At 45.9% G+C, this 27847-nt stretch overlaps 2 protein-coding genes across 7 annotated transcripts in view; one reads left to right on the top strand and one right to left on the bottom strand.

Moving 5' to 3' along the window:
- MRE11 (MRE11 homolog, double strand break repair nuclease) overlaps positions 1-17251 on the bottom strand; it is a 40594-nt gene extending 23343 nt beyond the window's left edge. Inside the window, exons 1-8 of the mRNA XM_019483633.2 lie at positions 17065-17251; positions 16236-16368; positions 13477-13637; positions 10203-10290; positions 9292-9433; positions 6974-7088; positions 1162-1347; positions 91-262 (exon numbers count right to left, since the gene is read on the bottom strand). Of these exons, the coding sequence (XP_019339178.1) occupies positions 91-262; positions 1162-1347; positions 6974-7088; positions 9292-9433; positions 10203-10290; positions 13477-13637; positions 16236-16368; positions 17065-17084 (1017 nt within the window). The 5' untranslated portion in view covers positions 17085-17251. The remainder of the gene's footprint in view (positions 1-90; positions 263-1161; positions 1348-6973; positions 7089-9291; positions 9434-10202; positions 10291-13476; positions 13638-16235; positions 16369-17064) is intronic.
- Positions 17252-17298: 47 nt separating this feature from the next.
- Positions 17299-21178, top strand: ANKRD49 (ankyrin repeat domain 49). 6 transcript variants are annotated; one of them, XM_059721235.1, is made up of 3 exons: positions 17299-17348; positions 18265-18550; positions 20152-21178. In XM_059721235.1, the coding sequence occupies exons 2-3, from the start codon at positions 18278-18280 to the stop codon at positions 20611-20613; spliced, it is 735 nt and encodes a 244-aa protein (XP_059577218.1). In that variant the 5' UTR covers positions 17299-17348; positions 18265-18277; the 3' UTR covers positions 20614-21178. The 6 variants fall into 6 exon arrangements, with proteins under 6 accessions (XP_059577218.1, XP_014466642.1, XP_019339179.1 ...); XM_014611156.2 differs by lacking the exon at positions 17299-17348 and adding an exon at positions 17380-17444; XM_019483634.1 differs by lacking the exon at positions 17299-17348 and adding an exon at positions 17386-17461.
- Positions 21179-27847: the final 6669 nt, after the last annotated feature.

The raw sequence follows: 27847 nt of genomic DNA, 5'->3' as shown, positions 1-27847 counted from the left end.
AGCAAGACGTCCTATTTCCCTGGGTTATATTAAATAACATCACTCTCTGCCCCCCGGGTCAAGTGAACTGATATCATAAAAGGAAATTACCTTTTCCATACAAAATGCTTGTATTGTTTGGGTTACTTTAGGATCATCTGGGTTAAAAATGTCTGGATGATTAGCAAGGACAATATCTTCCATATAGAAGCATCGTACTGTCTCAAGAGGAATCTTCTGCATGTTCATTCTCTTTCCTTTAATGTGCAGCAAACCAACGTGCCTATAATGAGATGAATAAGTTAGTATAAAAGGGACACAGAAGAGTCACAGAATCCATAATTTTCTAAATGTTTTAGAAAATTATCAGCCTTACTGAATAGCATTCACCAGTCACAATGCTCTCAAAACTCTACCTAAGACACTGCCCTCACTAAGTTTGAATTCACATGGCCAGATTGTGTTTAGCTCTTCCACAAGAATGCAAAACTGCACATGCTGGAATAATGTGAGAGGTGTTCTGCTTAACAGTTTGGGAATATGGTAAACTCAAGCACTGCTCTTGACTCATTCCATGTCACACCCAGGAAACACAGCTGCAAATGGTCAGTCAGTCAATTAGGCTGAGTCAAAGTTAGGGATGTTAAAAATTAAATAATTAATCAATTAACCAATTAGCCAAGTGAGCGGGGGCAGGGTGTGGCACAGCCTGGCAGAGAAGGGGAGGAACAGAAGCTATGCAGTGCCCCAGCAGGAACAGGAAAGCAGAAAGCAATAGGAGGGAGGAAAGGGAGGAGGGGAAGAGGAGGAGTGAGGGGGATTAGTAGCTATAGCCTGAGATTAAAGAGGAAAACAGTGAAGGGCCTAATGCATCAATTAAGCAGTTAGCTTCTCCTTTGCAGGTGCTCCTTCCCTCCCAGCAGGGGCTTCATGTGGGCTGTGTTGTCTGGCTGGGCTTCCCACCACCTCTTTCCCATTCTGTCAAAGGGCTGAGACATTTTTTAAAAATATTTACATCTCTAGTCAAAGTTGAATGGACATAATGCTAGCATGACTCCTTTGTTTGCTGATGGGTACAGAACCAAGCTGTTTTTAACCATATTAGCCCTATGGAAAGTTAGGCTCAAGGAAGCAAGAAAAATAGCAAGGAGAAAAAAATTAAAAAGAAAAATCAAAACATACTTTTTCACAGCTTCCCCTGGTGATAGAGAAGTAACTACTGAACTTCCCGGCTGTGATACATAGAAAAGTTGCTGTTCATTTCTGATGGGTGCTATTTTACACTCATGTTCATGACCCCAAATAACAAGGTCAATAAAGTCATCTAAAAACTGTTCTGGAATGTAATTGGTGGCTCCATGTTTACTCCTGTTCAAAAGAAAAAGAAAGAATTAAAAGAAGCATAGTTTTAGAGGAAAAAAAGTTGTGAATATGAATTCAATTTAAAGATACTTCAGTTAAAGTTTATTTTGCATTTTACAATATTTATTCCCTCCATAGATATGATATATTCATTAACTGTTATGACAAATACTGCTTTTATTGTGTTTTTTTTTTTAAAGTTGTTTTTCTGTGTTTAAAAGAAAGTAGTTGGAAAAAAAACCACAAGATTAATGACCTTGGAAATATAATCTCTCCTAAAATTTTAGTAAAACGCATTCCCGTTTTCTGTTCCTCCTCCTGGGTATTTGGACTTTCTCTGTTTCACTTGTTTTATCTGTTTCTCATTCTTCTTTCATGTGGACTTTTCAATCTTTCATAAATTTCATTTTGCTTTTAAACTTCTTTGAAATTCCTCTACTTCCCCCGCTTTAAGGGAATTCACCCCTACACCCTAAATTACTAAAAGGCACTGACAAGTAAGTAACCCAATTCAGCAACTTTTTTTTTTACTAAAGATGCCTGGAAAATTGTGCTCTCTGTGCAATATTCATTGACTTCTGCCTCCTCATTACCCTAGCAAAACACTGTAGGCAGGAACAGCACAGGCAGGTCCAATTCCCTGCAGTAGTAGGTTTTTATAACATAAAGCATGCAAAGGAAAGCATGGGAACTTCTAAACTCACCTTCACAGTCAAATAAGTTGAGAAACTGGAACATTAAATCAGCAGCTGAGTTATTCCACCTTTAATATACAACCTTATATCTAGACTTGTGTGTATTACGCATGCATACTAGGGGTGTGCGAAATGGGCGTATTCAACTGATTCGATTTGGCCGAATCTGAATCTGAAGAGTCCATGCCAATTTGAAGAATCAGCGATTCGGCCATAGACACAGCTTTAAATGTTTTTTCTACATACCTTGAGGTACCAGGTGTGGCTCGTGAACACTGCAATGGCTCTTGGCTGCGGGGGCTGCCTGTCCCTTTTTCAGGCTCTGGGGCCTGGGAGCATGGTGACCTCCCTCTGCAGGGTCTGCTCCATTTTGGGGTCTCTGGTGAGCCAGCTGCAGGAGCTCCAGGCCACAGTCCAGAGACTGCGTGCCATCAGGGACTGCGAGCAGGAGATAGACTCCTACTGCCAGGCCCTTCTCCCCCGGGAGGCAGAGGGTAGATCACAGTCTCCCTCCACGCCAAAGGAGGACTCTGGGACCTCCTGCTGTGTCCAGCCAGGGGCATGGACCAAGGTGGTCAAGGGCCCTAAGGCCCGCTGCACCAAGGCCCACCCCCACCAGAACTGAGCAACAGGTATGCACCTCTTGCTGCCCCAGCAGAACCTGCCGAGTTGCTGGCCCCCACAGGCAACATGGGCCTAACTGCACCTACCGCCCCTGCTCTCCCCAAGACAAAACGTAAGGTGTTTGTCGTGGGAGACTCCCTCCTGAGGGGGATGGAGGGGCCAGTCTGCCACCCCGACCCCTTAGCCCGGCAAGTCTGCTGCTTCCCAGGGGCCCGCATCCGGGACATTGCGGAGAGGATCCCCAAGCTCCTCAAACCCACAGACCACTATCCTATGCTCCTTATTCATGTGGGCACCAATGACACGGCTCGGAGCACTCCCAGCCAGGTCACGAGGCGCTACAGGGATTTGGGAGCAGGGCTTAAGGGTCTGGGGGCACAGGTGGTGTTCTTGTCGATCCTCCCAGTATCAGGCTATGGGCTGAGAAGGGACAGGAGGATCTATGTGGTCAGCCAAAGACTGCGGCGCTGGTGTCGTCAGGAAGGCTTTGGCTTTCATGACCACAGCCCACTCTTTGGCGAGAGAGGCAGCGAGCTGCTGGGAAGAGATGGTCTCCACCTCTCTCCCCTAGGGAGGAGGCTCTTCTCAGCCAGACTGGCTGACCTGCTCCACCGAGCTTTAAACTAAGCCCGTTGGGGGACGGGGGGACTACCGCCACTGCTGGCCCGCTGAGCAATCCTTGCAAAGCCAGCGGATCACGGCACTCAAGGGAGCCCACCCCGGCCCCAGCCCTGGTAAAATCTGTGGGCAAGGAAGGAGCCCCCCAGGGGGCACTTGCCTGCCTCTACACTAATGCCAGGAGCCTGGGGAATAAGCAGGAGGAGCTCATCCTCCTGCTCAGTGCAAACAATTACGATGTCATAGGGATAACAGAGACCTGGTGGGACTCCACCCAGGACTGGACCACGGGGATAGATGGCTATACCCTGTACAGGAGGGATCGTGTAGAGAAAAGGGGCGGGGGTGTAGCTCTCTATGTTAAGGAAAGCTACGCGTCCCTGCAAGCCGATATTGGCGACCAGGGTGGATGGCTGGAGACCCTCTGGGTTAAAATCCGTGGGGAAAACGGCACAGGGGACACAATGGTGGGAGTCTATTACAGACCTCCCACCCAAAGTCCTGAGCTTGACCACGAGTTTGCCCAGGAACTGGCTGAGGCAGCTTGCTCCAGGACCATGGTTGTCATGGGTGACTTCAATTACCTGGACATCTCATGGGAGGATCGCTCAGCAAAATCTGAGCGGTTGCAGAGCTTCCTCTCGTGCGTGGATGACCTCTACCTGACTCAAGAAGTCTATGGGCCAATGAGAGGCAAAGCGCTGCTCGACCTGGTACTGGCTACTGGGGAGGACCTAGTCGGTGACCTAGTGATTGATGGGAAGCTGGGTGACAGCGACCACGAGCTGATCACCTTCACCATCCGCCGAAAAGCTGGCAAGTCAGTCAGCAACACGCAAGTCCTTGACTTCAGGAAAGCCGACTTTGACAAGCTCAGGAGGCTTGTCAGTGAGGCCCTAAGGGACTGTGACCACAGGGAGAGGGGAGTTCAAGAACAGTGGTTGCTCCTCAAGGAAGCAATCCTCAATGCACAAACTAAGTCTATTCCATCTCAGAGGAAAGGCAGCAAGAGGGCACAGCAGCCCCCCTGGCTCTCCAGGGACCTAGCAGACCTCCTGAGGCTTAAAAGAAAGGCCTACAAAGGATGGAGGATGGGAGTCACCTCCAAGGAGGATTATTCTGCACTGGTCCGGTCCTGTAGGGAGCTGACCAGGAAAGCCAAGGCTGCAACGGAACTCCAGCTAGCTTTGAGCATCAAGGACAATAAAAAGTCCTTTTTCAGATATGTGGGGAGCCGGAGGAAAAGCAGGGGCAACGTTGGACCCCTGCTGAACCAGATGGGGCAACTGACAACTGACGCCCAGGAACAAGCCAACTTTGTAAATAGGTACTTTGCGTCAGTCTTTCATCAGCCACATGGGACGCCCATGCCCGCTACAGGGCCGGGAAGTCCGAGTGAGGGTGATCCCCTGCCCTCCATTAATGCTGACTTCGTGAAGGAACATCTTGAGAAGCTGGATACCTTCAAGTCAGCCGGCCCTGACAATCTTCACCCCAGGGTACTCAAGGAGCTGGCGAGCATCATAGCCCAGCCTCTAGCACGGATCTTTGAAAACTCTTGGCGCTCTGGTGTAGTGCCCAAAGACTGGAAGAAGGCCAATGTGGTGCCTATCTATCTTCAAGAAAGGGAGGAAAGTGGATCTGGCTAACTATAGGCCCATTAGCCTGACTTCTATCCCGGGGAAGATCTTAGAAAAGTTTATTAAGGAGGCCATCCTTAATGGACTGACCAACGCCAACATCTTAAGGGATAGCCAGCACGGGTTTGTTGCGGGTAGGTCTTGCTTGACCAATCTCATTTCCTTCTACGACCAGGTGACCTATCACCTGGACAAGGGAGATGAGATTGAAGTCAAGATATATGACATCAAAAAAGCCTTTGATCTGGTGTCCCATGATCGTCTCTTGGAGAAACTGGCCAATTGTCGCCTTGGGTCCCCCACGATCCACTGGCTAGAAAATTGAATCCGGGGTCGGACCCAGAGGGTAGTAATTGATGGAAGTCACTCATCGTGGTGTCCTGTAACCAGTGGGGTCCCCCAGGGCTCTGTCCTTGGACCCATACTGTTCAACATCTTCATCAATGATGTGGACACTGGAGTCAGAAGCAGACTGGCCAGGTTTGCAGATGACACCAAACTTTGGGGCAAAGCATCCACACCAGAAGACAGGCGGATGATCCAGGCTGACCTGGACAGGCTCAGCAAGTGGGCGCACAAGAATGATGGTGTTCAACGCCGATAAATGCAAGGTTCTCCACCTTGGAAAGAAAAACCCGCAGCATCCTTATAGGCTCGGCAGTGCTATGTTGGCTAGCACTATGCAAGAAAGAGACTTGGGGGTCATCATTGACCACAAGATGAACATGAGCCTGCAGCACGATGCTGCGGCTAGGTAAAGCGACCAAAACGCTGGCTTGCATCCATAAATGCTTCTCAAGCAAATCGCGGGACGTCATTCTCCCCCTGTACTCGGCCTTGGTGAGGCTGCAGCTGGAGTACTGCATCCAGTTTTGGGCTCCACAATTCAAAAAGGATGTGGAGAAGCTTGAAAGAGTCCAGAGAAGAGCCACGCGCATGATCAGAGGTCAGGGAAGCAGACCCTACGATGACAGGCTGAGAGCCCTGGGGCTCTGTAGCCTGGAAAAGCGCAGGCTCAGGGGTGATCTGATAGCCACCTACAAGTTTATCAGGGGTGACCACCAGTATCTGGGGGAACGTCATCCCTTGGGGCGCTCTGGTGAACAAACAAGGTCGAATGGTCACAAACTACTACAAGATCATTTCAGGCTGGACATAAGGAAGAATTTCTTTACTGTCCGAGCCCCCAAGGTCTGGAACAGCCTGCCACCGGAGGTTGTTCAAGCGCCTTCATTGAACACCTTCAAGATGAAACTGGATGCTTATCTTGCTGGGATCCTATGACCCCAGCTGACTTCCTGCCCTTTGGGCGGGGGGCTGGACTCGATGATCTTCCGAGGTCCCTTCCAGCCCTAATGTCTATGAAATCTATGAAATGCTGGGGCGGATGGAGCAATCCACAGGAACACAGGAGACTCCCCATGTGCTCGGCGGTGGAGCCCCCCTTCCTTCCCCACTTGGCAATCAGCCAAGGGGGGGAACCCAGGTGCCCCTCCCACCTCAGTGTTGATGAGACGCCTGGTACCCTGAGGTATGTAGAAAAAACATATAAAGCAGTGTCTACGTTCAAATCATCGAATCTCTTCGAATCGATTCAGAGGGTTTAATGGCTCTCCCAATTCGATTTGGATTCAGAGATTTGGCTGCCAAATCAAATCGGCAACCAAAGCTTCTCACAGCCCTAATGCATACTAAAATGGGACAAAACAGAAATTCAAATGCTGTTTTTATGGCAGACAATTTGACTCCAACCATAAAAAACTACTAATAGGGTTGTACTCTTTTCACTCTCCAAATTCAGTGACTGACTTCTCACTTATGTTTTTGCTCCTTTACATCTTTCTATCCAACTGGTCTAGCTGCAGAATTACCACAACATTAAGCAGGTTTTGCTTCTCCCTAAACTGTCACTTCCTTGATGTATTTGCTACCCATTACTCTTAGATAGTAGGCATCAGGTCGCGTGCATAGTATTCCTGAAAAGCTTTTTTAATGTTTTGTTGCATTGACTGTAAATTTACATACCAAAAATCAAACTTCAGTCAACTAGATTACCTGTTTTGATGAATCACAAACAAATTAAACCAACTATCTTCATCTTCTTTTGGCCTCAGCATAGTTACTTGCTTACTAACAAACATACGATACAACCTCTCATCCGGAATAGCCCCTGGAATGGATGGAGCAAAATGTTACTCTGTTGCCCTCTATGCCGAGGGCGATATCCACAAAGGTATATAGGTGTGTAACTTATCATTGAGACCAACAGTAAATTATTAGTGTCAAAAGGGTTTAGATCCCTTAACTACTTTAGGAAAATTAACATTATTGGCAATCAACTTTTTTTGGCTAGTGTAGCTCATAATGTCAGTGATAAATGTTGCGTGAATGCAAGCAGATGCAGCACGCACAGAGACAGGAATGTAACTAGGCAGCTTGGAGAGCAGCATCCTGCCATTAAGTCTATGGGGAGATGCAAATCAAGGCCCCCACAGTGAGGGAAGGAGTGAAGCAGGGGCAAGAGCAGAGGCAGGTGCTGCCCAGCAAGGGCAACCCTGGGGCCAGACAACCCTGAGGCTGGGAGCAGGATGGAGCTATGAGCGGCTCCCTCAAAGGAGGCATATGCCCCTCCCCCAGATTTGTGCACGGGGCAAGTGTAAGCTGCTTGCTGCAGGCTTGGGGCCAGAGGCTGTGCTGAGGCTGCGCTCAGAGCAGGCAGCGGCGCTGAAAGGAGTGGCTACAGGGAATTTTTGGGCGACTCTAGCTCAGCCTGCAGCCATCCCTCCCAGCACTGCCACTGCCTGACCCAAGCACAGCCCCGAACCAGCCCCCCACCACTGCTGGGAAAAGGCTGGCGCAACCTCTGGCTCCAAGTGCACAGGAGCAGCCTGCCCTCACCCCACGCACAAGTCCAAGGTGGGTACATGCCCCCCATGCCTCCCCAGGGACGCATGCAGTGGCAGGGAGCACTCCCCAGACGAGTCGCCTGCAGCTCTGTCCCGCTCCCAGCCCAGGGTCGCATTCACCGCCCTGACTGGGTAGCGCCTGTCCCTACCCCACTCCCCCCCTCACCACTAGAGACCCTGATCTGCATTCCCATGACCCTTCCATCCCCCCTGCCCCTTCCTCCCCACAGACTTAATCGGCCAGATGCTGCTCTCCAAGTAGCTGGACTGCATTCCTGTAAATCAGCTATCAGATCAGTATCAGCTGATATGGCTGGTTAATAAATCAGCCATTGGTATCGGCCAAGAAAATCATTATCAGTGCACTCCTAACAGAAACCCAGGCTAACCCACCTAGATGTTGGGCCCTATGCTTCTGGCAACCTAGTGGGCACCTATGCTTTCTGTCAGAAACCACCTAGGTCACCCACAAGTCAAGAACTGCACAGCCTGAGGAGGGTTCAAATCCACATCTTTCATCTCCCAAGAAAGTATCCTAACCACTAGACTTGGGACTAGGCTGAGCTGAGGACATGATAAACAAAAGAGACAACAAGGAAGAGGGAGCTTAAATTTATAAGCCATGTGAGGAGGTCACTCTGCTAATGAGGAGGGAGGAAGTGGAGAGGGAAGGGGAAAACCTAGGTTCTTGTCCAGCTCCTGGTATCGTTTATGAATTTAGCATGAAATAGTATTTGGATAAAATGCCTAAGCAAACAAAAAGACAAGTCTATGTACTGAGAGGTTTTGTATTTGCCAACACAAACAAAGTGATGTACAGAAGAACACAAATAATAAGGAAGCATAGGATGAAAGCGGTTTCATTCAGGAGCAAGGGACGATGATGTGTAATAAGCAAATATATCACAGGACATACCACAACAAACATGATATCCCAAAGACATAGCAATAGAAGATGGCACTGTCAAGAGATCAATTCTAATCTTAGCAGGGCTCAGAGGATGATGCAATTCTACACAGAACAGACATGATTAAGGGCTTTATAAACCAACATGGCCAACTAAAAACAGAAAATTTCCTTTTCACAAGTACTCAGAATACAGTGTGAGAAAGCATGAAAATGGCAGTGAGCAGACATGCACATTCTGTACAACCTGTCTCTTGGGCGCTTGCCTTCTGTTGGTGTGTGAATTACAAAAATGGATTCTTACAGCTCACAGGGCACATATGGCTTATTGTTGCAAGGTCATGGCAGAAAAGCACAACTTGTACACACCACATTTCCAGTGTACGGTATGTTCATGGAAAAAGTATTAAGTCTTTACCTGGCTCATTGGCTTTAAATTAAACCAGAATAAGACTCTCAGTGGGAATGGAAGTGTCGGTCCTGAACTAAAAAACAGGGGCCTAGACGTGCCTCAGAAATATGCAGGAGGCTAACCAAAGTCTGACAAATAGGAAGCTTACCTAATCCATACAGAGCAATTTTTGTGCTGCCTTTGCGAAGTAAAACGGGACTAATATCTATCTTCTCTACAGACACCGAGCGTCCAAAATGATTCAGCAATCCTGCACAGCTTAAAATATCCAGTGCACACAGTGCATCTGCCTACACATAAGAACAGAAAGTTAATCAATTTGCCTTCACACAAACAGTAATAATCTCTCAAATATCATAAAAGAAAATCTGAATAGAATCCAACTTGGTTAAATGGTAACTCATGGAAAGTAGTCAAAGTTATTTTTGCTCTTATTAAAAAGGTTCATCTTTATTGTACAACATAAGCAAAATCCCTCTATTATACATTATGTAAAATGCAAAATTAAAACCTATAAGAAAAATAATTTAAAGAACAGGCACCTAATTATTAGTAACAATCGGGTTTTTTTAAACTAAAAAGATTTTGTTATTTTGTAAAAATAATCAAATTAAAATTTAGTAAAAAAATACAACCAAAGTACATCAAGCTAGAATACAGCTAATACATAACCTACATAGACAAAAAGGAGTCAAATTACAAGTCAAGATACTAAATCTTTTGTCTTATGAGGAAAAAAAAAAGTTAGCTTCTACACCTGAATTTAATATTCTTTGAATATCTGTTACTTCTCTCCATCAACAGTGCCTTTATCTCAACTGTAAAGTTGGATCCTAGAATAAATGAAAAGATCATATGGTTTCTTATGGTCCATTTTCAAACTGGATGTGGTCTGAGCACGACATGAGCAAAGCAGAGGGCTGTGGGGGAAAAGTGATTAAAAAAGGAAAAAAAAGAAAGAAAGAAAGAAAAAGGACTGAAATGATGCAAATGATTATAATGAAAAAGGGAAAAGAATATTTCTCAACACTGTAATTTCTTTATCATTAAGATAATTACCCCTGTGGGATCATCATGATTGCCATGGATACTAAAAACTGGAATAGAAATGTTGAGATTCCCATCTTGGTAGTTCACCCATGGAAACCTAAATAAAAGGAGGGGAAAAAAATGACGTAAAATGTCTTTGCAAGTTCTCTCTATACAAAAAAAATCATCAAAAAGTATTACTATTTTGAGAAGATTATCCTAAATTAGACGCGGGGGGGGGAAAGAGGGAGGTTAAATAAACGAATAAATAAATCAGCAGAACTGTAAAATAGATTAGTTCACATTTTCCAAATAAATAAATCTATTGGTTGGCCACTATGCTAGGATTTGTTTTCAAGTCCCTGCTTTGCCACAGATTTTCTGTGCAACACTGAAGTAATTTAGGGCTCGATTCATAGTAGACACTAAAAACAAACAAGTTACTGCAACATAAAAAGGGCAGGGATTTCCCATGCATCTGCTATTCCACAGCTTATCTTAGTTTAACAATTTGTAAATCCTCAGCTTCGCAATGATTAAATTTTCATGCCCTGCCACTTGGTGGAATCCCTGGGCACATCCACATGTGCAGGCATGTGACCATGCAGCAGCTCAAATAGGAGCAACACAAATTTGTGCAAGAGATGTTTGCCTCAGCACACGTGCCTGAACATGTACTTTGGCATGGGGCAAATTGTGCCACTTGGGGCAAAATGACCCTGCCCAGCTCCCCCAACATCTTCAGGAAGGAGGAAGAAGGGCCTGGGGCCAGCACCTGTGCTGGCCCAGCAGTATAAAAACCTGCCCTGGCAAGCAGCTCAGGGCTACTTGCCCTCAGGAGCTTGAGGCCCAGCCACTTGGGATCTGGGGATACCAGCCCCTTGTGCCAGCTGGACTGCTGAAGCAGCCCTAACCCGCAGTGGCCCCTGCACCCTCTATCTACTGCAGCCATCTGGCAGTGGGGGCTGCTGCCTAGCTGTAACCTGCTGCCACCTGCGACAACATCTGCCCCCTTGGACCTGTGGCCCCATGGCTGTGCACCTGCCAGATCTGGGTGGGGACTGCAAGGCCTCTTAGGCTGTGGTATGAGAACTGCAACAGAGCATCCTGCACCTCTGCACCCCCTGCCTTCCCCCACTAGCTCCCTCCCAGCCACAGCTCTGCCCAGCACCAGGACATGAATCCAGCTGCAGCTGTCCCACCTGCTGCATTGTGGCTCTGAGCAGCGCCAGCCCTTACTGTTCCTCTCCCTGCCCCCCAATAAAGGGCTTCCCAGGAGCTGCATGGATCAGGGACCGAGCTGGGCCCTTTCTTCCCAGGCCAGACTCCCCCTGCACAGGCTGCTCTAGGGGGGTGGGGGTCTAAGCTTCGCTCTGGAGACCTCTCCTACCTGGAACGCTCCCCCCACCCGCAACTCTCTCTCTCTCTCACACCTCTGCTCCTACCTCCACCCCTACCCCCAGTCCATCATGCCCCCCCACCAGGCTGGGACCGCATGTCCTAGCACTGGTGTGGGTGGGGTCAGGGCTGCAGTGTGGCAGTTGCCCCTGAAGCCACAGCTCCCGCCAGCAGGTCCCATCCCATCCCATGTGGCTGGCTAGGCATGCAGGGTGTGAGATTTGTAGGGGGGGAATATGATGGGGGGGGGGGGGTGTGTGCATAGGGTTTGTGGGTGGGTGTAGGATTTGTGGAGGTGAAGTTTGAAGGCGGAGTGTATGGGGGTGTGGGGGGGGTGGTGTGGGGGGTGGGGGGACTGCTCAGGAAGGGTGGGTCCCCCAGGGCCCCATGTCAGGCCAGACCAGTTCCATGGAGGCAGGACCCGGCACAGCCCAACACACAGTCCCTGCATGCGATGCCAGGACCCAGGGCTACAGCCTGAGTGGTCCAGTGCTGCCCGAAATGCAGTAATTAGCAAGCTACAGCAGACTTGATTAATGCACTGAAACAGCCTCGCTGCTCATAGATAGGTGCCCAAAGGGCCTATAGAACAGGATTTGCAGATGACATGATGGGGACTGTCTAACCTAACAAGTAGGAAATGCTGAGGAGAAAGGCAGAGCTCTGGAATTAGTCTAGGCTAGAAAAAACACAATTATCTGAGTTTCACTACGCATTATGCTTAAAAGTTACAAAAAAAAAACCCCACCACACACACAATCATACTCTGTTCATGATATAGATCATAAGATTATTTAAAGAAACTGAAGTTCTCAGAGGATAGAACTCGATCCTACAAGCTGCTCCACAAAAGTAAACCTCTGAGATGGCAGGAAGACCCAGATATTTCATAGTTTCATAGGGTAGGGTTGGAAGGGACCCAAGCAGATCAAGTCCGACCCCCTGCCATGGGCAGGAAAGAATGCTGGGGTCAAATGACCCCGGCTAAGTGATTATCTAGCCTCCTTCTGAAGCCCCGCAGGGTAGCAGCAAGCACCACTTCCCTTGGAAATTGGGTCCGGATCCTAGCCACCCTGACTGTGAAGTAGTGCCTCCTGATGTCTAGCTTGAATCTACTCTCAGTCAATCATACCTCAGCCTGGAGGTATGCTGCTGGTTCTTCCTCCCTAGGTGCAATACCTTGCACTTGCCAGTGTTGAAACCCATCCTGTTCTCATCCACCCTCCCCTGTAAACTGTCCAGATCTAGTTGCAGCTTGTCCCTCTCCTCTACCATGCCCACTTCTACCCACATCTTAGTGTCATCCGCAGATTTGAACAAGGTACTTTTCACACCCTCATTCAAGTTGCTGATGAAGATGTTGAACAGTGCGGGCCCTGGGGAACCACACTGTCCACATCCCTCCAGGTCGAAAGTGACCCATCCACCACCACTTTCTGGGTGCAGCCCTCCAGGCAATTTGCGACCCATCTGACTGTGTAGGCATCGACACCACAGTCGCCTAATTTTTTAGTGAGAATGGGGTAAGAGACAGTGTCGAAGGCCTTCCTAAAGTCCAGACAGACTACGTCCACCACGACACCTGCGTCCAAGGATTTTGTAACCTGGTCATAGAAGGCCACCAGGTTGGTCTGACAGGACCTGCCTCTAATGAACCCATGTTGGTTGCCCCTAAGCATAAGCTCCCCTGTTGGCCCCTCACAGATGTGCTCCTGGATAATTTTCTCCAAGAGCTTCCCCAGAACCGAGGTAAGACTAACAGGCCTATAGTTTCCTGGGTCCTCCTTCCTCCCTTTTTTGAAAATGGGAGAGTCCATCCACAAAGCAGCTTGTGGAATCAAAGTTCACAATAACAAATTAGCTAATTGAAAAGAGTTCTTTCAACATTTGTAGTAAATATACTTACTTGCTAAAGCTAAAATTGACTGACTGGTCACTCACAATTTCAAACTGCACAGGCCGATCTCCCATACAGTATTTTCTTAATATCTCAAGGGTAGTATGTAGCGTTTTTCTTGAGGGTTTGTTTTCATGAAAGAGATCCCCGCCTAATAAAATAAAGTCCACCTGCACAAGTACCAAAATTTGGGTTATATTCAAATGGTATTTTGTAAAATCTTAATACTAATTCCCTAAGTGGTCTTGTAAAATTACTAGTTTTATGAAGAAGTGCACGCATGGAGTTTATCTGTGATTCTATATAAAATGCCTTATGTATAAATTATAAAACCAGTAAGCCTCAAATGTCTATGCTTACACTTTGCAATTTAAAAATTATTCTCCATAACAAAACAAAAGTTCTATTTAAGGGGAAAAAATGAAAATTACAAAAGAGTACACCAGTTAAAACAAATGAATAAGATGCCAACTAGCTTTTACAAGAACAACACACTAAACTTAACTGAATTAAAGTATTGTACAAAGAAAAGGCCAGAATGTTTATTGTAGCTAAATCATAAACATTTTACTTTGCACACATTTAATGAGGATGCCCAAGAATTTTAAGTTAGATAAACATTCATTCAACAAAACCATCTTTACCAGGATGACAAAGAATCCATCTAAATATGTGGGAAACAAGACTCCTAAAAATAGAGATAACATTTTCAAAAGTGCCTAAGGGTATGAACATATGAACAACTTACCATAAAGCAGTGGTTCTCAAACTTTTTTGACTCAGTGTATCCCTCCATAACTAGGGGTGCACCAATAAAAAAAATTCTCTCAGCCAACACAGATAGCCAATCCAATAACTGATATTTAGTAATAATGCAAGGCATTTTAAACTACTAACACAAACCTTTTTTTTTTTAGCATGCTCCAACAGCCTCTTGTGTCACATGTATCAGCGTCCTGGTACTTAAAAATGGTGGCGGGGGTGCTTCAACTAAAGCTTGTTGAATGAGCTTTAGTTCAAATGCTGCCACCACCAGTTTTAAGTGTGAGGGTGATGATATAGGACACGCTGCAGCACTTTAATTGGAGCAGCTCTCACAGTTGCTCTAATTAAAGCGCCGCTCCTCCCAAGCACGTGTAAAAGTGCCAAGGGGCAACTGCTTGAGCTTGCCCAGCAGGGCTGAGGGGAGAAGCTGTGAGCCTTCCTGGCTGCGCAGAGCTGGGTGGTCTCTGGGCCAGGCTCCCCACTTTCTTCCCTCTGCACAGGTCAGGGCCATAGGACTATTCCAGGCCTGGAGAAACTGGGCCATTCCTCCCCCACAGCTGGGCCCCAGGTGCTGGACTCCAGAAGAAGGAAGGGCCCATTCCTCTCCTGGTGCTACTGCTGCCAGGGGCAGGGCGAGCTTCTGTGATCCATGAGGGAGGCTGAATGGACCGGCCCCAGGAAAAGCAGGACCTGACAGGGCTGAGGGTAGGATGACACATGCCTGCCTCTCCTCTCTACTCCCCATCTCCCCTCACCCTCCCACCTCAGCTGGAGCAGAACCGAATGGGGTAAGGGTGGATGTGGGCCGTCTGCTGTGGGCTCGGGGCTCTATGCCCTGCTGCCTTTGCCCCAGAAACCACGTGCCAGCCACATGTACCTTGCCTGCTTGACAGCAGGAAGCATAATTCATTGTCCCTACTGCTGCCAAGTGGGCGAGGGGCACATAGCCAGTGCAGGCTCCTGAAGGAAAGGCAGCAGGGTGGAGAGCCCCAAGTTCACAGCAGGCAGCTGGCATCCAACCTGGGCACAAATATGGAGGGGGCACATGCCCCCCACCATGCCTCCCTTGGGGAGGTGAGCACAGCAGCGGGGAGCTCCCCCCCTTTCATGCCCTCCTAAACAAGTCGCCCACGGCTCTGTCCTATTCCCTGCCTTGGCACTGGATCCCATGCATCGTCCTGGGTGGGCAGCATCCCCAGCCCAGCCCCACTCCCTCCATTACTCTGGGGACCTTGATCTACCCGGCTACACCTTTCCACCTCCATAGACTTACCTGCAGGGAGCTGCATTCCACACTGCCCAGCTGTATTCCTGGCCACATGCATGTGTGCAGCCACACATGTACATGGGCCCTCTGTGTCCTGCTCTCAGCAGCCCCAAGTAAGACCCTTTGTAGGCTAAAAGGCTGCCCATCTGCAAGGGGAAACCTGCTGTTTCCTGAGGAAACCCGGGCATCTGGGGGCCCTGGCTCTGCAGGGGAGACTGCTCCAGGCTGGACATAAGGAAAAATGTCTTTACTGCCCAAGCCCCCAAGGTCTGAAACAGACTCCCTCTAGAGGTCGTGCAAGCACCTACTCTGGATTCTTTTAAGAAAGATTTGGATGCCTATCTTGCTGGGATCCTTTGACACTACCTGACTTCCTGCTGGACATAGGAGGGCTGGACTTGATGATCTTCCAAGGTCCCTTCCAGCCCTAATGTCTATGAAACCTATGAAACATGGACAATTCCACACAGCAGCTGACATGCAGTAACACCCAACAGCCTTTTATCCTCTAATAGGTTGCTCATATGTCCATATCTTAAGCAACTGAGAAACCTAAGTTGTATTTTTAAAAGCACTTAAAGTCAATGTAGCAGTTAAACCCCATTTACTTCACTACTATAATGAACTCTAGCAACCTTCAATTATGGTATAAGGAACTCTTTGTAATATTTTCTGAAAAACATTTAAGGTCTAAATCTCAGTGCTTTATTTTTAACATGGCAATAAGACCACTTACTTCATTTTCTTGAGCATGTCTCAAAATTTCATCAAAAGTTACAAACGTATCATTTCCACGAACTGGATCCTTCTCCAGGTATCCAAGGTGAATGTCAGTAGCCACCAGGATTTTAAAAGTATTTTCATCATCCCTGAATGAAACAGAAAATTATTATTATTTATTTTTATTTTTTTTAGGGAAAAAAAACCAAAATAGTCATTTATTACTGTGGTAAAAAAATTGGTTAACAGCTTTATTATGAGACGTATACGCCTTCCTTCCCAACAAAGGCACGGGATGGGGCAGCTTGCAGGGGAGCAAAGTATCTTCTGTAAAAAAAGAAAAACTACACAACCCGCAGGGAACAAAAAGATCAATGCGGTACATTACAAAAGCCAATAAAGTATTAAAATAACCTATAGAGCAGTGGCTCTCATTCGTTTTAGACTCCGCACACTCCTCCAAAACTTGGGGGAACTGAGCAGAGCCCCATTTCCAAATCTAACTCATTTACTGCAGTGCTCACCTCCTGGTGCAGGGCTGGGCGTTGCTGGGGGCAGAGGAGCAAGGAGGAGCGGAGGGGGGGGGGGGCACAAATATGTGCTTAAGTCCTCGACTAAGGAGGGGGCAGTCAGGGGGAGGAAGGAGGAGCAAGCGGGCAGGGATGCACCTACGCTTACGTCTTTGCACCCTGCAAAGGATGCCAGAGCAGCGCAGGGTTGAGAAACACCGCTAGCGACCAAACGCCTCCTAAATAGCCCACCTCAACCTCGCCTGATAAATCCCTGCCCCTCCCCCACCCCGGCCCGCCCCCACCCCGCGGCGCGGGCGTCCCCCGGGAGCTCACTGCGCGGTGCCGGGCCCCATGTCGGGAGCGGTGGCGGGACGAAGGAAATGCGGCGGGGGCCGAGCGGGAGCGGGAGCAGAGGCGGAGACTGAGACTGAGGCTGGCAGGCCTCGTGCCGAGCGCTGGCCCCGCCCCCGGTCAGGCGGTGCCTAGCGCAGCGGCTCTGGGCCCAGCCTCGCCTTCGGTTCCCATAGCAACGCGGAGGCGCGCGCATCCTCTCGTGAGAACCGCCCCGGCCCAAATCCCGCTCTCACTATTCGTCCGCCCCGGAAGCCGAGGGCAAAGTAAGGACATCATTGGCCAATGAGAGGCCGTGGAAGCGCTACTTCCGGGGGATGGGGATGGTGACGGAGCGTGGGTTGGAAGTGTTCTTCTTCTAGGTGGTTTCCGGAGGGAGGTGGGGCTGGTTCTGCCCCCGGGGCCTGGAGACGCGGGTGGGCACGAGGCGGGCAGGGCTTGGCGTGCGGGGCGTGGGGGGGGGATGGGAGTGGGCCCGGGCCGGCAGCAGTGGAGCGAGCAGCGATGGCTGGGGGGGGGGGTTCTCCCAGCCACTTTCGATTGCGGCCCAAGCAAGGGGGGGGGGTCGCCTCAGCCCCGGGGCGGGGCATTAGGGGGGGATCCTGGTTTTCTCTGATTTAAAAAAAAAAACACATTTTGATTAAGAAAAGTAACCCAAAATTCACATTTTTCCATGATTAAAATGGAACACCCCTATATCTACAACTATATGTTAGCAGTGCTTTGCTTTAATCACGGGAAAATGTTTTTTTTTCCTTTAATCCAAAAATTGGGGATTTTTTTTTTTTTTTTAAATCGGAGGGAACCAGGATTCCTGGTAATTAGTCCCTGTGAGCTGCTTTGTGCCAGCCAGAGGGATCTGCCTTGGCTGGAGTGAGCAAAATGCTACAGGGTGCAGCCTCCTGTGTTGGGGACAGTGATTTGGGGTCGGGCTCATGGGGCTGCGACTGCCAGGGCTGGTCCAGAGCAGCTCCGTGATGCCAGGAAGAGGTACAAACGGTGCTTCAAAGCAGCATGTTGCTCTCGTTTTTGCAGCCATCGATTAACTTCTGTTGGCTGAGTGTATGTGTGTGCGCGCGTGCACACGTATGTATTTGTTCTGCAGGAGTGAGGCATACATGACTGGAAAAAAGCACATGGGGAAAAATGAAGTGTTTAATTTTGAACATTTGGCACTTGCAGATGCTAACTAGAAATGAGTGAAAGTGGGAACTCGGATGTGAAAGATGTAGGTTCTGGGGAAGATGAGAGAGAACAGCTTCAGGAGTTCACTGAGAATTTTAATCAACTTGAATTGCTGGAAACGCATAGACATCTAATTCCCATGGGAACTCAGAGCTGCTGGTCAGGGCAGTCTGAGGATGAGGAAGATGAGCAAGAGAAAAGCGAGGAGTGGTACCAAATGCAAGAAAAGCAAATGGAAAAGAATCCAGATAAGCTGTTGCTCTGGGCAGCTGAAAACAATCGGGTAAGCTGATGTGCTTTGCATGTGTCTGATGGTGTACTCCCTCAAATCAACATCTAAATAAAACACGTTAAACACACAAATTATCTATCTGTATAGATACAGATATACGCACACGTTTTTTATATGTAAAGGATGCTAGGGCCAATTATTGGGCCAAACCATTTGGGCCAAAGCCTGCCAGCAATTCAATGTAGGTCACCCATTTTGAAGTCTGAGGATCTCTGCACAAGTTGAGTGGTCTCTGCAGATTAGCTTGCAGGATCATGACCTTGATTTTTATCCAATGCTCAAATGCTAGTGCTTTTCTGAGGCTGTTATGAACCAAAAGAGCATTCTGGGTATTTTCATGTAAATTATTAGCCTAGCAAGTATTCTATTATTTCTGGTAAATGGTAATACATTTGAATGGTGAAAATAGGTCCATCACTTAAAAACATTACGTTTGCATTTTGTTAAAGCTACTCGGCTACTTTAAAAGCAAAAGCACTGTTGAACACCATATTTCCTTTTATACCACACTCCCTCAAATAAGACACGTGCCTTGCTTTTGTGAAGGTAAAAAGGAGGGGGGTAGTTTTTCCAGAGTTATGGATGCATAGATCAGAGACAGAGATTAATCTTCAGCTTGCTTTCCCTCCATTTCCTGCTTAACCAGAAACTGAAACCCTAGTTGCTGCTAAAGACTGGTCTTCATTGGTTGATCCACAGTTTTTGAAAGAACTAAAAACAGTCTGCAAGGCTGTGAAAAAGATGAGAGACCAGGAATAGCTAGACAGTGGGCCAGAAAAATATTGAGCATTTGGTTGTGATTTACTGAACTGAGGCCCCAAACACATATGCCAAGTGGAATACTGCTCTGATACAGTACTGAAAATGTCCCTGTTTATCAATGAGAGAAATTATTTTAAGTTCTGTTTTGTGGGTTGGTTGGTTGTTTTTTAAACAGACCTGGTCTTTATATCCAAAACTATGCTACGTGCACAAATGATGAATTGTGGTTTTGTGGCAAGGAAGCTAGCTATTTTTGACCAAAAATAACCCCCCCTTAATAACACATTATTCTTCAGAATCATGAGGATAGGCACATTTACCAGTTTGTATAACGCAGGGGTTGTCAACTGGGGGTACTTGGGAAGGCCCCAGGGGGTATGCAGCGGCGGTACGGAAAAGTGGGGGTACTTGGGAAGCGCCACTGCTACGTGCCTGTGCGCCTCGACTGCTCATGATCAGGAGCCCCCCACCCTGCTCCACGTCTGGAAGGGGGCACCCACCAGAAGGGATACTCTCCTTTAAAAAAACCCAAAAACCTGGTATAACAGATGTAAATCTGTCCATGAAAACTCTTATTTTTGTGTAGCTACCTACTGTACCAACACATTCATCTCATGTTCCCAAAGGAAACAGCAGCAGTAAAATAATTGATTTAATTTAAAAACTTATTTTTGTCTCAGGAAAATGTTTATGATCACAGCCACATGGATTTTTGAGAGGGGCAGGTTTGTTTGTTTTTTTACAGTGTATCAGTTGGTTTCTATTTGGAAGCAAAAGGAGTGCATCCCATTGGAGAGTGTTATATTAAACTGCCTGTGTTCCTTTCTTAGCTTAGTACGGTACGAAGGCTCCTATCACAAAATCTAGCTCCAGTAAATGTTCAAGATGAAGATCAGTACACACCTCTGCATCGTGCTTCCTACAGCGGACACTTGGACATTGTGCATGAATTGATTGGCCAAGGTGCAGATATCCATGCACTGACTGTGGATGGCTGGACACCCCTGCATAGTGCATGTAAGTGGAACAATACAAAAATAGCTTCGTTCTTGCTTCAGCATGGTGCAGATATCAATGCTCAGACGAATGGTTTGCTGACACCATTGCATCTTGCTGCAGGAAACAAAAATAGTAAAGAAACCCTGCAGCTTCTGCTGATGAATCGCTACGTGAAACCAAACTTGAAAAATAACTTGGATGAAACTGCCTTTGATATTGCTAGGAGGACTGATGTCTACTATTACCTTTTTGAAATAGTAGAGGACTGCATAAATTCTGCACCAGACTCTTAAAAAAAAACAAAACAAAAAAAACTTTGTATGTGAATTTCTTTTCTTTCTCCTATGTACAACCGTTGCTGTATTCAAATGTGGTGTTTTCTCCCTGATAGCAAAGATTTAAAGGGAGATACTTTGTGGGGCCTCTTATAACCTAATATCTTGTTGTTTTTGCAAGCATCTATTACAACTCATTGGGGTTATTTGTTTTGGGGGTTTTTCCCCACTTGCTTCCTAATGTGATCACTCTATTCAAAGAGTTTTGAGAGTATTCAGGACACTGCAGTGAATGTAATATTTAGCTATGGGTCTCCACATATTAAGTGGAGATTGATAGACCCTTATTTAATTACAGTCCAAAACACTAAAATCAAGGAGAAAACTGGAATATATGGCACGGTGGGTGGGGCAGGGGCAGGAATTGTTAGTTGCTAGTCAGTGTTTATTAGAATCTTTATTGTGAGAGACTTATTTTTAAAATTTAAAGTGCATGAAAAATCGGACTGAATGCAACTCATAGAGATGTTACTCGAAACATATAACAATCCTTCTGGAAAGCTTATTAAAACAGTATAAAATACTTAATGTTGTTTTGTGGATCTTTGAATGGCCTAGTCAGTGCTGTTGCCTCTACATAGACTAGGAGACATTATGTATATGGTGCTAACGCAGTTTTAATTAGTTTTTTTTTTATTGGCACTTTCATATGGGGTAAGTATCCTTAAGGGTCTTGTTTACACTCACCTATCAAAATGGAATACTGTATAAATGCTTCTCCAACTACAGACAAATCTAAGTTACATTGCATGAAGATAAACAGATGAAACACCGTTGTGTCTGAGTTGGAGACATTTTACAGTGCAGTAAGGACCTAATATTGTTTTTGATTGATGCCGAAGCCTTGGAGAGGTCTTTCCAACCCCCAAATCACAACAACAATTTGTAGTCTCAACTTTCTTATTTTGTGTGCGTTCTCAAAAATGTTCTCTAACCTGTGAACTGTTCCTTCCAGTTCAGCTTTTTATTTGATTCTCTTTAATTAATGAACACCTAGTATTATCCCCAAACATGAAAAATGTCATGAGTCAGGCTTCCCAAATTGTACGATTGCAACTTTAAGCCACTGACATTTGGAGTTCACTACTTTGTTTATTTTCTGTTTTTTGAATCTGAGGACACACTTGAATTTGAAGCTTTTCTTTCTAACCATAAAGGCTAGAGAAGTGAACGCTGAGATTCTCATGTATCCACATTGTTCTAGAACCTGGGTTTTTAAGGAATATGCAAAATATCATGCAACTCATGACAACATCATTATCATTAGTCTTACTATATAGTTCTTATAGTTCTCCTTCTGTCAGTGTTGTTTTCTGCAAGTTGTAGAGTGACTAATGCACAAAACATCTTAGAATAAGGGTATACAAACTGCTAGATTGCAGAGCTGTGTTGGCAACTTTCCAGGCCCCTTAAAAAAAATATGGATGCTTTTATGTAAAAGCTAACTTCAGATTATTAAACTTTTTAATAATCATCATGTAGTCAGAAGAGATTAGAAAGCCCAACATGCAGTATCCCCTAGGAGGTTGTCACAGGACTCCAGGACCATGTTTATTCCATGTTCTGCACTATGGCTACCTGTGACTGAATTAGTAATTGCATATCTACATGCAATATATCACCAAAATGACTCATTCTGTGATTCCTGTTACAGAATATCAGTGGGGGTGTCCTCATATTGGTATTGCATAGAACAAACCTTTGTTTTAGCTCAGCAAAAAATTGTAATCTATTAATACTTGCACTGTGTTTTTGCACTGTCTTTCTAAACATGAATGAGTAGATGATACTTTTGCCAGTTCTCGCTCATGGTTAGATTCAGTTCTTTTATAAGTTAAAGTCCTATGATTTAAGTAGAGTTGAACTTCTTAGCTTGTATGTAAATTTTGCTGCCTTATTGTCACCCTGATGCCATGAAGTGCACTACCTTTTTAAAAATATAGTAATTTACCATGGAAATATGAATAGCTTTGAATTATTAACCACCCATCCAATGAGAACTCCAGTAATGGACTTTTTAAATTAGATGGGCAGAAATAAGCCACTTTTTTCTGGACTGTAGGCAAAATAGTCTCTACCTTTTTTTTTTTCCTATAATAGGAGCTGAAGCATCACTTTAAATTTGAGACAGGCCATAATTTCTATGTATATGTTTTCAAGGAATCGTACAATACACTAGCTTAACAAGAATGTCAGTTGCTAGGACCAAAAAGCTGTCTGAAAATTTCATGATGGATGTCAACAGTACTGCTTCATTTCCAGGAATGCCATGTGCTCCAAAGCCTAGATCAATGAATAATACACTAGAGTTGGAGTTGGAATTCTGAGGGTTTTTTCTTGTAAAATGGGGATAAAGATTGTCTTCATTTTGTATACTGCAGGTTGAGGTGAAATGTGAGCATAATAAAAATGAAATAATTTTTTTTTGCAAAAATCTTGTTGGTCTAATAAAAGATACCATCTCTACTACAAGTCCTGATTGCCTTTTTAATAAAAGTGAGTTATTATTTGGCCCTATTACTATAAGGAATAGAACCACACTTACAAGGTAAAATTTTCCCTTGTAAAAAGTTGATTTTTTTTTAATCCTCCCAGGTTTGTTTGGAAATTCTATTTCATAGGATGTCTGTAGAAGGTGAATGCAACCAAAAATGCATCTTGCACAAGGCAGAGATATAAACATTAGTCATATTTATTAATATGTTTGCAAATTCTAAAGGCTACATTTGTTCCAGAACAAAGACATAAATTAATTATAGGAGCTACGCTAGACTTTGAAAATGTGTTAGTATTTATATTTGTGGAATCAGAAAAAAAATAAATGCCTTAAACTTTGATCATTTGAGTTATAAGATGACATAACTGCTTTGCGGAGAATTGCTGGCTCTGTACAGTAGAACAGATAAGGGAAAGTGTTTGTTCTTTGTAACTCCTCTGCAACTGCTTCGCTCACCGCGGCCTTGAAGATAGCAAAAAGTATGTACAACTCTGATTTCCAGGTGCAGGCAGGGAGTGCTATTTCTCCCTTGTCTCCTCCGTAATTCTCATCCTGATAACAGCAAAGAAGTAATGAAGTAATGTTTATAGCTGCTTTTCTAGCTAATTTCACTATTTGATCACGTGAGTTGTAAGTGACGGTTAAAAAGTATATAAGCCTCCTGATTTTGCTCTTGGGGGGGGGAACCCGTTTCAAGTGCTTGGGAAATCCATGTCACTTTGGAGTCCCCCCTACAGCTGTAGTTTCTTTTGAATAAAAGCTTCTGCTGACCTGACCCAAAAGTATGCTGCGTGTGTTTCCACGACAATTCCTGGTGCCGTGACTCGGATCCAGAACACGTGTTGAGGAAGGAGGACCGCGGACTGCCCCACCCCTGCAAACCCCGAGGCGCCAAACTTGAGAGGTAAGAGACCTAATTCAAAATCTCTATTGGGGTTTCGGAGGAGGACTGCCCTTAGGCTCCCAACTTGGCCGTGGTAATTGGATCTGAACCTTGTTAAAACAGGTCAGTCTGAACCTTACTGCTGGCTAAAATTTTCTGTCTGGTAAAGGATCCAATTTTGTGTCTGGTAATGTACATTTTATTCAGGGAGAAACTGTTTGAAGCACCTTCATCCAACAGCACATCAGGCTTGTAGTTAATTAACTAAGACAGTGTGGGGGAGGAGGTCTGGCTGACTGAATGAATGCGCGCGTGTGTATATTTGGAAATAGGAGCCACTGACCAGGTCTGAGACTACGATTGGGTTCGGCCGCCCTAATTCTGCCTGACAAGGCAGTTTTGAAAGCAAGGGGGCCCAACTGGAACCTCGTGACCCAGTGGACAGGGCTTCAGAGTGAATGTATTTAGAAAAATAAGCCACTGACCAGGTCTGAGACTAAGGCTGGGTCTAGCTGCCCCGATTCTACCTAAAAAGGTAGCATCAAAAGCAAGGGGGCCCAGCTGAAACCTTGTGACCCAGTGGACAGGGCGTCTGAGTGATTTTGTCTTTTCCAAATTCCTTGTCCCAGTAGCTTCTGCCGAGAGCAGGAGTGAAAGGATCACTCTTGTGTTTTCCTCCCCATTTCCATTTTATGAGCCAGTGTCGGGTCAGAAGCCTTTTGTCTGGGCAGTGAAAAACTGCGGGGCAAGGCACTGAGCGGCCCGGACATCCTAAATAAGCCTATCCTATGTCTCCCTGTGTGACTGAAAATGGGAACAAGTCAGTCTAAACAAGTTCCTGTCCCCCCTAAGGGGACTCCGGCGTACTTTATGTACACACACTATTCTCCCGAGGTTTGCAAGTACCTGGATAAGTGGAACTAGTATACTAAGGGTGATTCCGTGAAGCAATTTCCACAGGAAGGAACATTTGATCAGGATAAAATAGTGCACTTAAGAGGGGCTTTAGAGTCCCGTGGATCCAAAACACGACAAAACCAGCGGGATGCGTTCTTTTATTGGTATGATGAGATGTCCAAAAGGCGGACAGAATCTCAAACTCAAAGTCTAAAAGACTCTGAAGAAAAATTAAAACAGCAGTTAAAAGCTGTTCGGGAGAAATTGGCTGCTCCCCCAAATTACACGCTGGCCACCGCTCCGATGTATCCAGCATTGCCCCGGGCACCCCCATCACCGGAGCCAGCAGAGGATATCCTTGACCTTTGTTCAAACCCTGCTCTCCTGGGACTCCCACATCAGCAACAACTGGTTCAACATCAGGCTGCAGCCCAGGCTAGTAACCCATTAGCTGAAGCTTCTTTGGTAAATTCATCCACGGAGCTAAATAGTCCAGACTCATCCACCATACCTGCCAGTCAGTCATCACCAGTGTGGCAATTTACTCCTGGGTCACAACCCACCACAGGTGTATTTAGAAGAATGGGAATAGGCATGGAACGATCTCCCATCAATCTTAGATCCCGAGCTGCACAAGTTTACCCGCTAAGACAAATGCCAGGCATTGGCACCGATGGACAAAATATAGTAACCGTGCATGCACCCTGGACTCCAGGTGATCTCTACAATTTAACTAAAAAATTCCCGAAAATCAGGGAAGACCCAGAAAAATTTCAGGAAGAATTGCAGACTGTTATAAATTATTATAATCCAACATGGGTTGACATTAATCAGCTCATGCAATCCATTTTGCCCAAGGAAACTATGCTACATCTGTACGCTGCCTGTACTCGGCCAGATCAAAACCCAGGGATTGGCCAAGACTTTATTGACGAGAAATGCTTTGGTTTGGGCAGTTCTCACAATTTGCCCAAAAAAGGCAGACTGGACCAAAATAAATACCTGTAAACAAAACAAAAATGAACACCCCAGTGACTATTTGGAACGCCTCAAACAGGCATTTGAATGATATTCAGGAATGGATGACCCGGTCAGAAATGCTAAACAAGCAATAGTGGCAGCATTTGTCCAGGGACTTAACCCTAAAATTGCTGAGAAAATTCAAACAGTAATTTTTGGCTGGGAAACTAAAGATTTGACTGAAGTCCTTGCTGCAGCTAACCATTTTCATAACAAATTGAAACGGTCTAAAGACAATGCCGAGTTTAAGTTAATGGCCTTACAGATTTCTCAGTCGCAGGGTCCAGGTAGAGGAAGGGGATGAGGACGGGGAAGGGGAGGCCCGGGTAGATTCAGGGGAAGAGATAGATCCTCAGGCCCACAAAACCCAGGCTATGGGAACCAATGTCATTGCAAGCAAGAAGGACATTGGAAATCAGAATGCCCCACGACATATTAAAGCTCAGATTAAAAATGAAGACAGACGTACCCCTATATTTTCAAAATCACTAGTCCAGTTATCAATACATAATACAATAGCTAGTTGTTTGGATGTAAAATGTGCACCTGTCGCACAAATTATAATCACAGCTGCTTCAGTTTTCTTAACCTGGACCTAACAAAGGCTGTTTCTGTAGTCACTGGCAAAACATCTATTAATTTTGTGAGCAGGATCAGATCATCAAACTTGGCAATTTAACTCCATCTAGTGTCATTCTGTATGTACTACAATAAGTACCAAGGTTGATTTTCCCCCCAGAAAAGCAAAATATCAGCTTTGAGTTTCTCTTTTTATTGATGGAATTTATTCTAAGATGTTCAATTACATGATTTAAAATATAAATGCTTTTAATAGGAGATTATGAAGATGTAGGGAATTAATCAGACTAATCTCATACTTTATACAGTGGGGTATCCTACTCACCTTGTTCCCTAAGTTGGATCTCAGTCACAGGGCTCCTTGTAGGCCAGGGCATGAGGAAGTTGTGGTGGCAGCAGTTGCAGCTCTGGCTGCACTGCATACTACAGCTGTATATGCTGTAGTTTGTTTTCTTTAAAAAATCTTTGTACTGGCAGTGCTTTGGCAATACACAAGGCACGTGAAAAACTGTAAGGACCTCAGCAATCTCCAAGTTCAGTAAGGAGTAAACAATGTGAGTACCATGAATGTGCCAAGTTCATTCAGCAAAAACATGCGGAAAACTCTTCTCAGCAGTTGTTCCTCAGCTCTGGAACTGTGTCCCCCTTGGCCGTGTCCACACATGTGGACATTTGGTTCCTGGGGGACAACTAGCAGGTGCCACTGCTACTTGTCCCTGGGGAACCCCTGGGCCATGTGCCTGCAGCTCCAGCCAGCCAGGCTCTGGCTTTGGGTGGTGCATGCAGCTCTGCTTTTTTTCTCCACAGGTTTTTTTAGCCCCTGGATATCCAGGGGTCAAAAAAAACCCCTCCGCACTGCTCCCTTGCAGCATGGAAAACAGAGCATGCAGTATGTATACACATAGCATACATATTGCACAGCCATGCTTGCCTGGATGCAGCTCTTGAGGCCTACCAGATCCAGACCGTCACCTGAAAGGGCTATAACACTTTCCTATGTGGGCAAGCATTTAGCAGGCAAAGCTTGGTGGGGGTATTGAATACAGGAAGGTAGGGAGCCAGTGGTATATTCTATTTTAACACTGCTTGATGTTATGTTGTCCCCTTGTTTTAGGAGGCTTTTTCTTTCCTGTAAACTGCCTTGAGGCTCTGGCAGGCCTCCAGCGGGATGAGGTACCAAAGCTGAGGAGCAACTGCAGAGAACAGCCTTCCTTCCACATGTCTTGTTGGGAGGAGAGGCTTATACATCAAATCAATAAATAAATGAGTGAAAGAGTAATGATCCTTGTGCCTGGCTGTTATGTCCTGGACCTCTA

This window comes from Alligator mississippiensis, chromosome 1, assembly GCF_030867095.1.
Source record: "Alligator mississippiensis isolate rAllMis1 chromosome 1, rAllMis1, whole genome shotgun sequence".
NCBI lineage: Eukaryota > Metazoa > Chordata > Crocodylia > Alligatoridae > Alligator > Alligator mississippiensis.
The sequence above is the reverse complement of the archived record's forward strand: the minus strand, read 5'-3'. Positions and strand labels throughout refer to the sequence as shown.